Consider the following 18,117-nt stretch of genomic DNA (forward strand, 5'->3'; position numbering starts at 1 on the left):
AGTATCAGGTGTCTCACAATTCTGAGATAAAAAGATTTGTAATAAAAAACTTGTTAGTAAAATTGTAAGATTGCATATGAACATGAAGTTGTGATGAAGTCAGAATTCCAAGGTTGAATATTGCAATTGTGACTTTTGTCTAAGAAATTCTAATTTATATATAGGGAGTCTCAAAAGTACTAACTTTGGTACCAGTCGGTACAGAAATGGTAAAAATCTGAATTTCCTTGATATAATTTAATCGCTTTAGAGTAAGATCTTAAACACCCCTTATTGTGTCAGGGTATGGGGGTTGGAGGAGATCAGACATCTGTATCAACAATGATGGACCAGCACAGGGCAGAACACACTAAGAGAATAGATAGGGATAACAAACCAATGAACAGACAAGTGGACAGGTAAACATACTAATTGAAAACATGATAACAAGGTGGGTGGGACAGGACGATAAAAAAAAAGAGCACATGGTACAAACACCACAACACAAGATTACACCAGATTAAACCAGCCTAAGCTGGTTGGCTGGTTTTAGCTGGTTGAACAGCCTGATTTAGACAGGTTTTGGCCACTTCAAGACCTAAGTAACATAAGTTTCCAGCCATTTCCAGCCTGGTCTTAGCTGGTCAGGCTGGAAAATGACCAGCTAAAACCAGCTTGACCAGCCTGGTTTAAGCTGGACATAGCTGATTTTGGCTGGGCTCCCAGCCTGGCTAGGTGGGTCAAACTGCTTTTAGCTGGTCATCTCCCAGCCTGACCAGCCAAGTCCAGCCTGGAAATGGCTGGAAACCAGCCTGGAAGTGACCAAAACCCCTCTTAAACCAGCCTGGTTGACCAGCTAAAACCTGCCGACCAGCCTAGGCTGGTTTAAGCTGTTTTTTTTTCTGTAGGGATGTGCTCACTGAGAACTTACTAACCGCGTGCTCACATGAAACAAGAAACTAAAGCATGTGACTACAATGTAAACATGAAACCATGTGCTGCACGACACCAATACAACAGAATGCAAGACTTGAGCACATGATAAATGAAGACAGTAACCAAGCACTCACACATGTGACACACATATTCCATCCAAGTGTCATCCAAAACTGAAACCAACAAGAAAGAGGTGCTGAGAAAAGAACAGCAAAAACAAACAGACACCAGAACGAGGGTGCTAAAGCGAAAGCGCGCATGGCCCAGGCGTGACTGAGATGACGCTCATACACAGACAATAACAAAACACAAGTACTTGATCTGAGAGACTCGAGCAGATCCTTACACACTAGACAAGATGTGACTAGTGTCTGGACTCCACCACCAAACAAGACTTAATAAGACCAAAGTAGCAGAGTCTTGACATATTGGTTGTTGTGTTCAAATTCTTAACAGGTATAACTGTGATTGGCTCCAATGATAATCGCTTCACCACACTACACTTGCAGAGTTCACACTTAGCTGATGATTGATAATAAAGCGTTTGGCATGCTGTCCAGTGAGAGAGCCCTGAGCTCAAAATATCCTTGAGCTGCCTCACTCGCCACACTTACTGACTAACTTACTAATTTATTGATGTTTTAAATCAGCAAACTCACAAGTCAATTGAAATGTTTGCCAGATAGAGTAAACCAGCAGTAGCCTACATAAAGATCTCTTTATTAAGAAAGAGGCCCACAATTTTTTTGTCATGCAACATGATGAGTTTCTCATTTATAAAACATGAGAGTTGCTGGAAAAAAACGGCCTCCGGCAGTCAAACCCATGGCATCCCCAGAGTGGAAACTGAACGCCTTCCTTTTGGATTCATCTTCTGTTCTTCCCCCCCAAGCCACTATGTTTTGCCATGCTAGTAAAGTTTATTAAGCTCTCTGCCTGTCCAAAAAATCCCTGCACACTGAACCCTCTGGCAACAAATGACACAAAATGTCTTTTTCATGTTTGGGGGACCGCTGTTTTATCTCACGCAGTAAAGTATCAACTATTTATTTGACAGATGCTTTTATCTAAAGTGACTTGCATTGCTTTCAAGGTATATTTTTTTTGTCAGATTTTATGTATCCAGGGAATTGACCTAAGACCTGGTTGTCGCTGCAACCACACTTTGTACTCAACCTTGGATTTCTATGTCCTTACAGTGCATCTTTACTGATGACAGATCAGTGGCATTTACGCCGAAAGTTGTAACCTTTGGATCACAGCCATAAGACTGGTATAAATAGGCCAGCTATTAGTCAATGCTGTAGTAGAAACCAGGCCATTGAAAACTTAAGAATGTTGTTTAAAAGTTCAGTGCACCGATTACGGAAATAATCATAACTTTGCATGGACTACCTTGGAATCAATAAGCAAGCTCAGAATGTTTGATGACCTGTCAGCTGTCAATATTTCATTCTAAACTACTGTCTTCTTAACTTAATGTCTTCAGGATCTGTTAAGTGTATGATGTGTACTTTTCATGTTATAACTTCTACTGTCTAGGCTATGGGGTAGCTGGATTATCACATTATCACGAAATATGTGGCACCAGAGTGTTGCCATATCCACCAGAGGCCACTGTGTACAATTTTAAGAATCTCAGATACGTGACTGGGCTATGTTATCTCAGACTTGCCATATACACATCCTTCTTCTGGGTGTTTGCACCAATATATTTCTCAAACACCATTTACACACCCTTCTCGTAAGTCCACCAGAACCCACACTGTACATTTCTGCCAATCTCAAATACGTGACTGGGCCACATTTTCTCATACGTGCAATTTACACGTCCTTCTGGTGCGTGTCCACAAGAAGCATACAATATGTTTTTTGTGCATAATATATGACCTTGCAACAGACCTGTAGTCCAGAGCATGTATTCCCAATGAGCCTGTGTGCTATAATAATAACAAAATGTTAATTAAAATCTGATGTACATCTTAAGTAATTGCTGAATATTTCTTCTATAAAAGCTTGCACAAATGTGATGCATATGTAGTCTGTTGGTCAATTTTCATTCATTCATTTATTCATTCATTCATTCATTTTCTTTTCAGCATAGTCCTTTTATTAATCTTGGGTCACCAGAGCGGAATGAACCGCCAACTTATCCATCATATGTTTTAGGCAGCGGATGCCCATCCAGCTGCAACCGATCATCAGGAAGCATCCATACAAACTCATTCACACACATATACTACAGACAATTTAGCTTACCCTATTCACCTATGCCCGTCACATCTGTCAGTGACCACCTTAGGGTGCTGTAGTGCATCAGGAGGCAGAAGGCACAGAAGGCTCAGAAGGCACTACAGCGTCCCAGAAAGACTACAATTCCATACATACCACGTGCATACACCAGAATACATACACCAATCTGTCATCACATCTGTTCTGGGTTACCATTGATTATCTGGACTATATATTCCATCATTCCACCGTTGTTTGTTATCGCGTCATTTGTCTACCTTGTCTTCTTGTTCCCAGTAAGTCTGTTATTCCAAGCTGTTGTTCCTGATTTTGCCTCGTATCTTGCTACAGTCTAGTTCGTGTTTTTCTGTCCTAGTTTCTTGTTCCGTTGTTTATTTGTTACTTTGCATCTTGATATTTTTGGGATTTTTGTTCACTGTTTTTTTTGTACTACATTATATTAAAATCTACACTTAAATCCGCTATCTTTTGTTCCCGTTTTTTGTTATTGTTTTGATCACGCTTAACGTGACAATGCCAGGACTGTCCAAACCCATGTCTTGGAAATTTTAGCTCTAACTTGCCTAAACACACCTGCAAGGATGTTTCTTGAAAGCCTAGTACAGGGGTGTGCAAACTCAGTCCTGGAGGGCTGCTGTCCGGCATAGTTGAGCTCCAACATCCTTCAACACACCTGCCTGGAGGTTTCTAGTACACCTAGAAAGGGCTTGAATGGCTAGTTCAGGTGTGTCTAATTGGGGTTGGAATTAAAATATGCAGGATATCGGTCCTCCAGAACCAAGTTTGGAAACCCTGACTTATACCGTATGTCTTTGGATTTGTGGGGGAAACCGGAGCACAGAAACGCCAACTGACCCACCCGAGGCTCAAACCAGCGACCTTCTTGCTGTGACTGCGCAACCGTGCAGCCTTGTTCATTTTTTTTTTTTATTTCTCCTCTGCTAACAACTGTACATTTCGTTGATTTAAAATACACTACCTAACAAAAGGTAGTGCAACAGACAATAACTTGTCTTCTGGTTAATCGTTAGAAACATGGCAGAAGTTAGATTTTTCTGATGAATTATCACAAATACTGCCGAAGACCTATTCAAACCCATTGGGCCTGGACCCAATTGGGCATGGACCCAAGATCCTTACATAATTTAATCAAATTTGGTGCAGGAAAAATCATGGTTTGGGGATGTATTCAGTATGGGGGTGTGTGAGAGATCTGTAGAGTGTATGGCAACATCAACAGTCTGAAGTATTAAGACATTTGTGCTGCCTATTATATTACAAATCATAGGAGAGCGCAAATTATTTAGCAGTATAGCACATCATCTCATACTTCAGCCTCCACATCAAAATTACTGAAAGCAAAGAAGGTCAAGGTGCTTCAGGAATGGCCAGCCCTGTCATTAGATATAAACATTATGAAGCATGTCTGGGGTAAGATAAAGGAGGAGGCATTGAATATGAACCTAAAGAATCTTGATGAACTCTGGGAGTCCTGTAAGAACGCTTTCTTTGCCGTTCCATATGACTTTATTAAAAAGTTAGTTGAGTCATTACAGAGATATATGGATAGCGTCATTGAAGCTCATGGGAGTCATACACACTATACACTCTTTCCACTGCACCATCACTTTATGTTATACTGTACATTATTTATGCTAAGTGACAAGACTTTTGTCTAACAAAGTCAGATCGTATTGTTCTAATTAAAAAATTAAACATCAAGGCACAGTCATATTTTAATTTGGTAAAGTAAACCTTTCATATAAGTTACTTCTGATACCAAATGCTCGACTTGAAGTCAAGTTATTGTTTGTTTCTAAAAGTTGGATAGGCGACAAGACTATTGTTAGGTGGTGTACAGAAAAACATAAAATTATTTTTATTTATTTAATTTTTTTTATTCATGCTGTTATCTTGAACTTTCTAATAACAATAATAGTATTTATAATAATAGAATAACATTTTAAAAATTAAACAAATTAATAATAATAATATGACGATTCATTCCGCTGTGGCGACCCCGGATTAATAAAGGGACTAAGCTGACAAGAAAATGGATGAATGAATAAAAATAATAATGCAGTAGCGCAGTTGGTAGTGCTGTTGCCTCACAGCAGGAAGGGAGCTGGTTTAAGCCTCGGCTGGGTCAGTTGGCATTTCTGTGTGGAGTTAGCATGTTCTCCCTGCGTTTGCGTGGGTTTCCTCCGAATGCTCTGTTTTACCCCAGTCCAAAGACATGATACAAGTGAATTGCTTAGGCTAAATTGTCCATAGTGTAAGCGTGTGAATGAGTGTGTATGGATGTTTCCCTGAGATGGGTTACAGCTGGAAGGGCATCTGCTGAGAAGCTAATCAGAATATTACAGTTATATCTTAGGAACATGTGACTGGAGCAAAGGTTAATGAAATGTAACACTTTAAAATATATTCAAAGAAAACTATAATAAAATTTAAAAAAAATGTAAAAAATGAAATCTTAACATTCAAAACTTTCGACTGTTATACTAAATAAGGTGTCAGTTGGCCACCTGGACTAACAAATGCCAGATCCAACTGTTTCTTCTAGTTTAGCTTGTGTATGTGTATGTGTATGTGTATGTGTATGTGTATGTGTATGTGTATGTGTATGTGCATGTGCGTGATGACTCATACTGCCCTTAGAACTACCTATGGAGGATGTCTACTCCAACAATTGCGAGCTGTTTATTATTATTATTATTATTATTATTATTATTATTATTATGTTATTTTTTTAAATCCATGACTAAACTAGAAAATAATATGAAAAACTGAGTTGTCATTTGACTGCCTCTCCTTTGAGAATTATCCACCAGAGACCATGTTTGCTGGGATTTGTTCAGTGGTTCAGCTCTTTGATAGTCTCTTATCCTGCTCGTTATAAGTTTCCCCACAAGTGTATTGGTTAAATTTCACTGGGATTTCAACAGCTGTTTCTGAAGCAGTCAATGCTCTCTTGCCTGTCAAACTCATCCTCTTTACTGTGCACAAATACTGCAGCGCACAATGTAATGAAGGCTACAGTAGACAGTTTGTTTTGCAGAAGGATGTGCAGACTCAGCAGACAACTGTACCATAAACATTTGTACATGTCCATTTTGTAGTTTGCATTATAGTAATAATAATGATGATGGTGATAATAATAATAATAATAATTATTATTATTATTATTATTAGTAGTAGTAGTAGTAGTAGTAGTAGTAGTAGTAGTATTCTTAGAAGTAGTCTGTCTGTCAGTCTAAATCTATTTGCAAACACCTGCACAGTGGTATTGAATGGTTTTAGGCACCTGAATGTTTTAATCAGTGCTGAAAGTGCTATTGGTAGCTGAAATAATCAAATTAGCCAAAGTATTAATTAAATCAGTGCTCAAGATTCAGAGATGTGTAGAATGGCAGGTGTTTCAGTTCTGTGGAAATTGGAGTTGCCTTCTGAAGATTTTGTCTGAACTTGCCATTCACCCCATAAAAGCTTTTCTTTCAGTCAATTAGTTGCCGCTGAGAGGGTGTGATGGGCAATTTACTTCCCAGGGTGATTCACAATAGCCAGACATACAGTATTCAAATACTTTTGGAAACCAGCAGACTTACAGCAAAAGGGAATAGTGCTTTAATTATTTCCCCCATTAAAGATCATCTTTGAGGTCTTACATCTTTAATAAGACGGACTTCTTTAAGTCAATTTTTTGTTCACTTTATATTCCTTTTTTTTAGCTAAACATTTGTTGTAATAATTGTAAATCTGACAGGATAGAATTATTCTTTTATGATTGTTTGAAGGTTATTGTACATATGTAAGTGTGTGATATATATATATATATATATATATATATATATATATATATATATATATATATATATATATATATATATATATTAGTGCTGTCAATCGATTAAAAAAAATTAACAAATTAATCGCACCTTTTCAAAACAATTAATCGCGATTAATCGCATTTAAAAAACTGAAACTTGTAATTTTGCCTATTTAAATGTAAAATTAATGTAAACGCAAGAAAAAAATATTTAAATTTAAACACGCTAAACTTGGAGGGCTCATGCTGAAAGGCAGAGAAATGCCCTGTCTTTGACAGCTCGCGACTTCACCAGACGTTCTAAGTACATTTACAAGACACCAATACTCCGATTTTAATATGATTAAGATAATACTCTTATTAAAATTCTACCGTGTAGCCTTAAAAGGAACCTTACCTTAAAGGAACACCGAGTCACGAAATGCGGAGGATTTTCTTTCTGTTCGCCATGCGGTATCAATTTACAACAGATGTCGAAAGTTAAAAATTAAACACCCGAAATTGCATGAAACTCTGCATAACCTGTGATGCAACTAATTGTTTCACACTGGAACTTGCTTCCTTGGTCTTATCCACATTTATTGCATGTTAAACACATGCCCACCCCAACAGGAAGTAAAAAAAAAAACTGAACTGCGTTAATTGCGTAATTTTTTTTTTAACGCGTTAATTATTTAAAATTGATCGCATGCGTTAACGCTTTAATTTAGACATCGCTATATATATATATATATATATATATATATATATATATATATATATATATATATATATATATATATATATATATGGGAAGCCCATGCAAACGTCAACTATGCCATGAAAAAAAATAAAGGTTTTCGCCAAAATAGCAAAACCGTTTCTGTGTTTTTTTTTTTTTTTTGTTTTTTTTTTTTTCTGTAGACTTGTATTTTACATTACTTAAAAAATACTCAAAAAGTCCCTGTCAGTGTTTTCAAACAATTATATTTGATTTAAAGTCATACAAGTGGCAATTTCACATCTGTAAAATCCACAACAGTGAGATGTCTCATCCATAACGGAGCTTTTCCCTCATAAATAAAAAAAATGTAAAATCAAATAAAATCAGTCATATTTGCTCTATAGTGAGTCAACTCTTCTCCTTTAGATTAGCATTGTTCCTTTTGGGTTGGACAGTTTATTATACAGAATTACTACAAACTATGTTGTATACTGTAAACTTGCAGATTTTTTGCCACATACATAACGCATGTTTATTTTCATTTATTTCATACATTAATTTTCTTGCCGGCTTAGTCCCTTTATTAATCTGGGGTCGCCACAGCAGAATGAACCACCAACTTATTCAGCAATTTTTTTTTACGCAGCGGATGCCCTTCCAGCCGCAACACATCTCTGGAAAAAAAATCTCATCTCATCTCATGTTTATTTTCCTAATTTTAAATATGAAAAAATGTTTACAGATTTATATTTTTCTGCTTCTACAACTTGTGGCAATTTTTTTTTCAAAAATATAAAGATATCTTTCAATATAATGTTAACACTGTGGGCACGTACTTTCTCTGTCAATTTATGTTTTAATATTTTACAGCAAATGTCACATCTATAACGCTGGAATTTCTCATATATATAACACAAACTCAGAGGCTAAATTGTTAGGTACACCTGTCCAAATTTCTAATCAACCAATCACATGACAGCAACTCAACCCACTGCATGTAGACCTGATCAAGACGATTAGCTACAGTTAACTTCATTACATTGTGCGCTGCAGTAGAGTGTTAAAATATGCTACATTTAAGGTTAAAAAGACGCTTTGGAGATTAAAAATGACCAAATGCTTCTTTGAAGTTTATGAGTGTACCAGATTGATGTCTTTTTGAATGTAATAAATCAGATATTTGTTCATAGTAAAACAAAATAATAATAAAAATAACATCTGTGGATCTGCTTGCTTGATTTTGCAGCCGCTGTAGCTGGTATATCCAGAAAAATTAAGAAAATAAAAGTGTGGTCCTCAAAAATCTTTGTTCGAAGGGCTGTATGGCAATTCCCCCTACCTCTAAACCTAGAAGCAAAAGATAATCAGGACACTCCTACCCATCATTCATGTTAAAATATGGGTAGAACCAAATAGAGGGGTAAGGGGAGGTAAAGGGGTAAGAGGTAGAATTGGGATTGGGACTAAAGCAATGCAATAAACAATAATTTAACAACATTAGATGTAGCCTAAAACCCTGTTGCATCTAATGGTGCAGCTTTTTATAAAACAAAACCTAGACACTTAGTAAAATTTTGAGATAAGTGACAAAAATTACAATTTTGTTATTAATTACTCACCCTCATGTCATTTAAATCACCTGAAACCTTCCTTCATCATCAGAACACAGATATATATATATATATATATATATATATATATATATATATATATATATATATATATATATATATATATATATTATTTTTAATTTTTTTAATTACATCAGAGAACTCTCCTCCTCTATATAGAAAAATGGTTACAAGATATTCGAAGTCCTGAAAAAGAAACAAGACATTCTCAAAACATTCCATGTGACTGCAATAGATGAACTGTAATCACACAATGCTACAAGAACACTGTTGTGTGCTGTAGAAGTGTAAAAATTACTTTGTTTGCTCCACATCAGGTCAGGATGTGCGTTTACTACAGGCAATATGACATTATGAGTTGCGCCGATGACTCATTATAATCTCAATATTTCATACCTGATGACCTGATGTGGAGGAGAATACATTAGCATTTAAAGTTTTTGCAGTTTCAGGAAGGTTTTTATACTTACAGATAAACCACAGAAGTTACATAAGATGTTTTGACAAAGGTCTTTGATGCTTTATTAGATTTTGAGCATCTTGTGAGCATTTATTTTCATGGAATATGAGGTAGCTCTCAAATTTAATTTATTATATCGAACTCTGTGTCCTGAAGATGAGTTTAAGTTTTGGAGGATTGGGGGTACATGAGGTTAAATAATTAATAAAATAATCTTCATTTTCTGGGTGAACTAAGTCTTGAAACATAACCTATTTTGACATTCTCGAACAAAACCTTAATTGCTACCTTACTTTGTCTTGCAGATATCCGCGGACTGCAGGTGTTTCTAGACCAGACATCAAGACAAGGTTTGGATGTGTCTCTGCAACGAGTGGACAGGAACATTAGCGGCGTGTTTTCCAGTTTGTTTACCTCGATGCGCACAGAGGAGCTGAACCGCTACAGGGACACTCTCAGAAGAGCTATCCTGCTTTTGAGTCCTCGTGGAGCCCAGGTCTTCATCCATCAGGTTTGTGCTGCTATTAATGCATTATTGATTTGGTTGTTAGTCTTGTGACAATTTTGGTTTAGATTGGTTTTACTGGACTCCCAGTTAAGAAATACTCAGGGGGCACTAGCAGAGCACATTGATCTGTCTTGGATCTGTCACATTTTATGTGAACATTACACTGCATCAGAAGACTTTAAACATGCATATATGCTGTTAATGTATTGACACATTTCTAGGTTTATTCAGATGTTGTTTTTTTCTGCAATTTGAGTGCATTTTACCACTTTTAGACCATTTGTTATGACACCCCATAGACTTCCATTCATACGTAGGCAAATGCGACAGACTGGAAACACAAGCTCATGCGACAAGTTTCACAGTTCACTGCGCTGCAGAGTTCAAGATTGTTGAACTCTGACCTGCAAAATCGCATCACATGACCGCATGAGACCAATCAAAGATCAAAACATGACCTCTCTGGACAGAAATGTAAAATATGTACTAATTGCTCACTTTTTTTAAATGTCTAATAATCTTGTTTAATCCCTCCCCTTTTTGCAGCACCGTACAATAACATTTTGCATGCTCAAAGTTTGAACACGGCATTAGTGTGTCGATGGTGCTTAAATAGTCCAAGAAATCAGTGAGGATGATCTGCAGCTGCGTGTGTGAAATCAAGGAGTGATTTGGAACTGGTGTGTGAGTGCAGGACATGATGGGATTTCTAGTTTGGTAGAATGACAGGGATTGTAAGGGCAGCCTGCGGGTGATCATAAAAGTATGTACTTTAAGAAAAATTGGTATTTATCTTAAACACAGAAGCAGCAAATACATATTATTAAGGCTCTTTCACTCAGGTAGTGGCAATTAATTTAATCACCTCACGGTGGTGGCTGTTTCTAAGTAGTGGAAAACTTTTGTTGAGTGTAGTTCACATGCTATGTTTTTAGGTCAGACATTGTCATATAGAGTAATTAAAAATCAACAAAGTGATATTTGCTCAAATCTAGCACAAATTAAAACACCTAAAAGTGTCACTGGGCTTGGTGATCTGTATATACCCGGCAGGCACACAACATCGTAAAACATTAATATCAGGTTAGATTTACGTCTGGACGTCAGGTCTTAGGACAACAGCTTTTTGACATCCAATAACAACTTCAAATTACGTTGATATTTATGTTGTGTTGGAAAGAGACCAAAATCCAACGTCTGACAGATGTCATAGTGGTAACAGCCATGCAGCGTCAAGGTGTAACATGATTAAACATTGACATTTGGTTTATTTTAGGTTGATTTTAGGTTGGACATTGAACACTGATGTCGGCCTGATGTGGGTTCTGATGTCAACCCGATTTACAATTCCAAACAAAATCCAACATTACCGGTACTTTGGGGTACAATGTCAATATGATGTCATGTTGACTTCCTGTGCCTGCAAAGTATACACATTTTATGTTGATTCAAATAACGACAGTTTACAGTCTTGGTCTCAGTTTTAGTCTTGGGTTTGAGTAAGTTACCTCCAAAAGTTGGTTTATGTAAACAATTCTAGTGAATCAGGAAACTTACATGTTTATTTAATGGGCCACAATTAAAAAAAAAAAAAAAAGGTTGAAAACCACTATCTTAGACTTGCATATGATATTATGTTGGTTCAGTTTTTATATAGCAATATGGGAATTTAATTCCATAAGTTGGAAGTGCATATAAATGATTTTTGTCCATGCCTAGAGGACAACCTGAGTAAAAAAAAGGTCTGGTTATGCCCTCAAAACCTGTCACTGTAGTTGCACCCCTCTGTAATGACTGTACAAATGACCTGACAGGTGGCACACCTTCACTGTCATTATCTCAGCATCTGAAGTATTCTCATCTACTGATCTGAGGTCATACACATCAGTTAACATCACACTGCAGCTATAACAAGCACTGTGGGATATCTACTGGAATCAGTCACTTATCCTGGCGAGATGCCCATCACTGCCAAAAGCACAAGCATGGCTTTCTCATGCATAGGGATTATCCCATAAGACAATAATCAGCTATCTGTAAACTCCACTGCTTATGGGGAATCAAGTGATTTTTTTATTTGAAATAAAAAAAAAAAAAAGATTAGCTTTTCATGCTGCGTCTATTTGACTGTAAAGATGAACAGAACAGATAAGTAGATACAGAATGGATGGATTGCGGGCTTTACATGCAGTTTGTTTTATCACACAATGGATTGTGTTGGTTTGTTGTACGTGCTTGTGGCATTTCATAGTAAAAAATTTGCATTCAAAAGCAATTCTTGTTAATTCATTAACAAATGGTGGCAAAAAAGTGGTAGGGTTTAGTTTGCTATTTTGGTATGGTGAATTAAGATCGATTAGCACACTTTTGACATTGAAATTACAGGGACAAGTATCCCAATTGATTTGAATTTACCCTAGTTTTGACTATGGAAATAGAAACAAATGCAAATAACACTGTACTGTTCCAAAAAGTATCACTCAGTGGAAACGGGCCATTAGTCAGAATCAGAATGTTATGTATTTGTCATCTTTAAAGCTTCTGAGTAAATTTCCATCTGATGAGACATTTTATGGTATGTAGAATCCTTAGTAAATAAACAACAGTTTAAAGCAGATGAACTGCCAAGACATGTACAGCAGCCTCAAGTCTTAATTCAATAGTAAGTAAACCCCATCAAAAGGTGTAACTCTTTTTTTAGACAGTGATACTGCCTAATTTCTTCACCCCCTGATTTTGTATAAGAGAATCTGGTGTGGCATAAATCCATTTGCTTTATCATATGACAACAGTTAAAACCTTCACAGCAAAAGCACCATCTAAACAGTCGCCTGCCCATTATTTTCCAGGGAGTTCCATTATGGCCCTAACATTGGTGTATTTGTTAATGGTTTCTTTCTCATAACTGAGAAATGGCCTGTGACCAAGGGCAATCATCTTGTTGCTGACTTGGTTGAATTCCATTCACTTTCTCATTGTCTAGTTAGGGTAATAGGACCAACCCAGGCTAAATTCTGATTACGTACTCCATATGCATTTCTGGAGAGAGTAAAATATGTCCCATGAGTTACTTATTTAGCAGTTTTTGTTTGCACCAGAGGCCGCTGTGTTTGCTTTTTCAGATCTCAAATTTCTCCCGCGAATGCCATTTGTGCCTGCTATTCCCACGTTAATACACTAAAGGCCATTGTCGACTGCCTAACTTACTGACTGACCAACCGACCAATCTCAAAACCAGTATTGTTTTAAAAAGCGCTGTTTGGCCTGACCACCTTCTTCCCTAAACCCATCTGCAGTATTTTAAAAGGCAATCCAGAAGAAAAAAGCCTCCTGATTCTAACCACATTTGCATATTTTACCACATTCTCACCCTGTTATTTACTTGTTTATTTTATTTTTAAACTTTTGTTTTAGCCTTAGCTGGTTTCTGGAATCATTCTTTGCAGAATGTTGCTGCAGTCAACTCCCCTCTGCTTCTTAAGTCCGCCAATGTACCTGTTTAGCGACCGGACAAACTGGTAACGGCAGAAAAGCCGCCCCTATGGAGGTAATCGGTCAGCTGGTAAGAGCAAAAAGGAACGGCATCATATCGCCCTATAGTGTTCATTTTAAAGATGAAATGCAGCTATACGTAGCTCTGGATACATAATTTGCGATCTCCAGAAATGTATATAGGGCTACGTTTTCAGAATGAGCCTATGTTGAGTAGGATAGTATCCAGTTGTTGTACCGCAGAGGGTTGAAAAAAAAAGAAAAATGGTGTTGAAATACCTTACTGTGTGTGCTATCTCTATTCAGATTCTGGTAAATCTCATCTTAAGTTTTAAAAACACCTTCTGCCTCTTTTTTTATTTTATTATTATCATTTATTTATTTTATTTTTTTGCATGTGTGATACAAAAGACCCATTTCACAAGATGGTGGTGACGTGTTTAGCGGTCATCGTGATTCTTAAATGCTTAAAAGTTGTATGTATTAGTGAACATAATAATTAATACATAATTAAATGTATTAGTTACTCCTAAAATACATGCAAGTAAGTGGCTGGTGATTTAGAAAAAACTAGATTCAACTTTGTAGTTACTTTCACTATGTGTATCTGATATAAATAAAACACATCGGCAAATTATATTTGAATGGATTGTTAGACTTTCTTTACAAACAATAAATGTATTGTTTTACTAGTACTTGTGTGTATCTACATGTCTAAAACACAAACGTTGCATAATTGTGATAATATGACACGTCTTTCTTTGGCTCAATCACAACCAACGCATCAAAGCTCAGTTTGAATTTTTCAGTTGTCGCTCTGGGTTAACGAGCTAACGCTAACTTATCATACTTGTAAAGCTGGATAATGAGTAAAAACACCAGCACCAGGGACTTTAAGTTCTTCACTTTAAAATAGACAAAAGTAGGACTCTGTTGTGATATACCCTGCTGCTGAACTCCCTTCCAGCTGTATCAGTCTGCGAGAGAGACCATGTTTCCTCAGCTTCGTGCTGATCTAAAGTGATTTTTTCTACCATTATTTAGTCTCAGACATTTTATTTTTTCTGAAAGTCATGTTAACGCTATAGTGGAGTTTTTCTTTTGATAGATGAGCAAATTGCATTGCAAAAACATCTATTTATTTGTGATACTCTCCCATTCACTGCACTCCAAGTTTACCCAATTATAATGACTGCTGAGAAATCCGGAAATGTGAAAAGGGTCTTTATGTAGCTCATGCTGTCTAATGTCATAATTTGTAAACCCCTACAGTTCACTCTGCCCATGGACTTTTCCCCAACCCTTCAGGATCACTTGCAAGACTGCTGACAGATTCGTTAACCTGCTTGATTTGACAATTCATCTGTTAGTTGTGGTATCACCAAGTTATCTACAGCCTTTTTTACTGCTGTCAAAACAACTGCATTGAATGGTTTCATGTTGTTTTGTCAAGGCCTGTTTACCAGCTCAAGATGGCAGTGTCAAGGTCCTCAGCTGATTTCATTGGAGATTTGCTGGTAATAAATTGAGTAATCAACTGAGTAAATAAAAATTATTTATGAAATGTATGGGCATTTGAGGACAAGTCTGAAACTTACTGAAGCTACATTTCTGGTCGAGGTCATGCGACTCTCTCTTTTGCCATAGTTTTGAGAGTGTTTTCACTGGTGTGCACTACGCCTGAGCCAGCTGTCATGTTCTCCTGTCATCCGTGACAGGTTGTGCTTTCCAGCCATCAGCTCACAGATGCCACTTGAGGTTTTTCTTAAAGACATGTTTTAGATTCTTATATGATAACTCCATTTAGTTAAGCCCACAACAACACAGAACACCATTTATGGTCAAATAGCTAAAAGTTTACACAGAGGGTTCTTATTTTCAGTTCAGCTAAGGATCTGAGACATTCTTGTCTTGTGTAAGGTATTTGGGGGGGGGGGGGGGGGGGGGTTAGGTTTTTGGATGCACTTGTGTTAAGACTGAAATCGATTTTTGTAAAAATTGCTCTATTTTTCGCACTTCAGATCTTGTTAGATCGGTAGAAGAGTGTAATTCACATAAGATTGTATTCCACTATTTTCCATTTTGAAAGATTCACTTCGAAAGCTGTAAACAAAACAGTGTAACAAAACTGCAGAAAAAGCATGCTTACTACATGATGCAAACATCAAAATGTATTAATGTATTATTATTTGTGTTTTGTTATTTATTTCCTAGTCTGTATAATTGTATTTTAGTGTTCATCAGTGTATCCTTTTGAGTATTGTTATCAAAACTATTTGTACATCAGACGTGGTTTATTTATTTATTTATTTATTTATTTATTATTTATTAATCTGATCATGAGTCTTTGTTGCACAAATTATAATATTAAAATTGTTCTAAAAAGATTTTAAATCTAATAAAATCATATCTGTCTATCCACAAGTTGTAAAAAAATGACAAGCATACATCTAAAATAAAACAATGACCCTTTTAAGGGTCAATATAAATTTTAATTTTAAGGGGCCAATACTTTTCAGCATGTATATAAATCATTTATCTACAGTGTATCAACAGTGTAACATCGCTATGCATTCATTCATTCATTCATTCATTTTTTATCACAATATTTTGTTGCACAAATCATCATATTTATTTTTTCTACAAGGTTTTTAGATCCACAGCCATATCATCCACTGCCATATCACCCTGCAGCCCAAGCCTGGTTACTCACTAAAGCTAAGCAGGGCTGAGCCTGGTCAGTACCTGGATGGGAGACCACATGGGAAAACTAGATGACTGTTGAAAGTGGTGGAAGTGGTCTGACTCTCTGTGGTCAATTAAAATCCCATGGCACTTCTTGTAAAGAGTAGTGGTGTAAGAGATCCTCACCCATCATGTCCTCCTAATCATCCCCATCCACCTAATTGGCTCTATCAATGTCTCTCCACTCCACCTACAGCTAGTGGATGCTGCACAATGGTGGTGGTGTGGAGAGACCCCCTCTTATGATTGTGAAGCGCTTTGGGTGTATGGTCATACACGATTAATGTGCTAAAATAATACAGCTTTCCTTACATTCTACAGTTTTAAAACCTCTGGAATTATATAAACAAGCACTTAACATTTTACATATATATATATATATATATATATATATATATATATATATATATATATATATATAAAACTGTTTAGTTTTCAACGCTGTACTATTTTAAAATTCTAAACCTGCTTAGTTGGGAAAACATCAAGTTCATAAATGGTTGTGTAGTTTACAAGAGTATGCATGGTTTAGCTATTCCCCTTCTATCTGACTCTTTTCAGTATAAATCTGTAGAAAACAAAGTGACTTGGGGTGCAGCAAAACCTGTATTATTCCACGTAGAAAAAAAAACTTTTGATCAAACTTGTTTTTTAAAGCATTGCATTAGTGAAATATGATATCTGTTAGAGAAGGTGAATCTTTGAAGTCTTTGAAGTTCAATTTTGAGAAATGGTTTCTTATTAATAAACATTGTGAACACTAGGCTTTTTGATGTTGTTGTTGTTGTTGTTTTAAGTTGTTTATTTAAGCATTGTTGTTAGTTGGAATTGGTATTTTTATTGGTATAGGCCTAGCCAGCGCCAGGACATGGACACACTGGGGTGCTGTTTGCCGTCCACATGTCAGTGTTTATGAATAGATTACACCAAAGAGCGCAAGTAATCTTGACAAACTAGACATTAGTCAAAAAGCTACAACACTTAAGCAGCCAGCCTAAAGCTAGAATGTACTGGCTAAATTTGTGTAAGTTGTACAGAAAACGCTTATTTGATATGGAGTGAATATAATCGTGGTATAAAGACACAAACACATTCCTTGCTGTACATCACAGTTTATTTTGAAAGCTAAGAGTCCACAGAACAACATCCCATTGAACACATTTAGTCTACCGTCACAATAGTTTTAAATTATAGATGGTTATTCATTTGTTTATGTCCTCGTTTCTGTCAAAAACCTGTTGTTTACATTGTTTACCAAGTTGCTTATATGCGAAACATCATCTTTGTAGTAAAAAGCAAATTGATGTCATAGCTTACAATGTCACAGATAAAATGAGACCACAAACTGAATAAGTCAAAGTTATAGTTACTAAAACCTAAACAAAGCAGTCGGCTGTTTTGCTGTTCTGCAAATGCATATCTGTGAGCCAGTAGTTTGTACTGCCTAGTTTGCCTGTGATGTTGGACTGATGTTTAGACTGCTTAAAAAAAAGGTAGGATCCAAATGCATTTAATGAAGAAATAATCATGCAGATTACAGAAAAACAACAAGACATCCAAAAAGTCAAAGTATCAAAAGAA

The 18,117-nt window shown here is 36.4% G+C and overlaps 1 protein-coding gene across 2 annotated transcripts in view; it reads left to right on the plus strand.

Moving 5' to 3' along the window:
- grid1b (glutamate receptor, ionotropic, delta 1b) overlaps nucleotides 1-18,117 on the plus strand; it is a 720,128-nt gene that overhangs the window by 497,825 nt on the left and 204,186 nt on the right. For both annotated transcript variants that reach the window (XM_087275946.1, XM_087275947.1), the window contains exon 4: nucleotides 10,097-10,302. In XM_087275946.1, coding sequence (XP_087132072.1) covers nucleotides 10,097-10,302 — 206 coding nt within the window. The remainder of the gene's footprint in view (nucleotides 1-10,096; nucleotides 10,303-18,117) is intronic.

The sequence above is a fragment of the Danio rerio genome, chromosome 12, assembly GCF_052040795.2.
Source record: "Danio rerio strain M-AB ecotype USA chromosome 12, GRCz13ab, whole genome shotgun sequence".
NCBI lineage: Eukaryota > Metazoa > Chordata > Actinopteri > Cypriniformes > Danionidae > Danio > Danio rerio.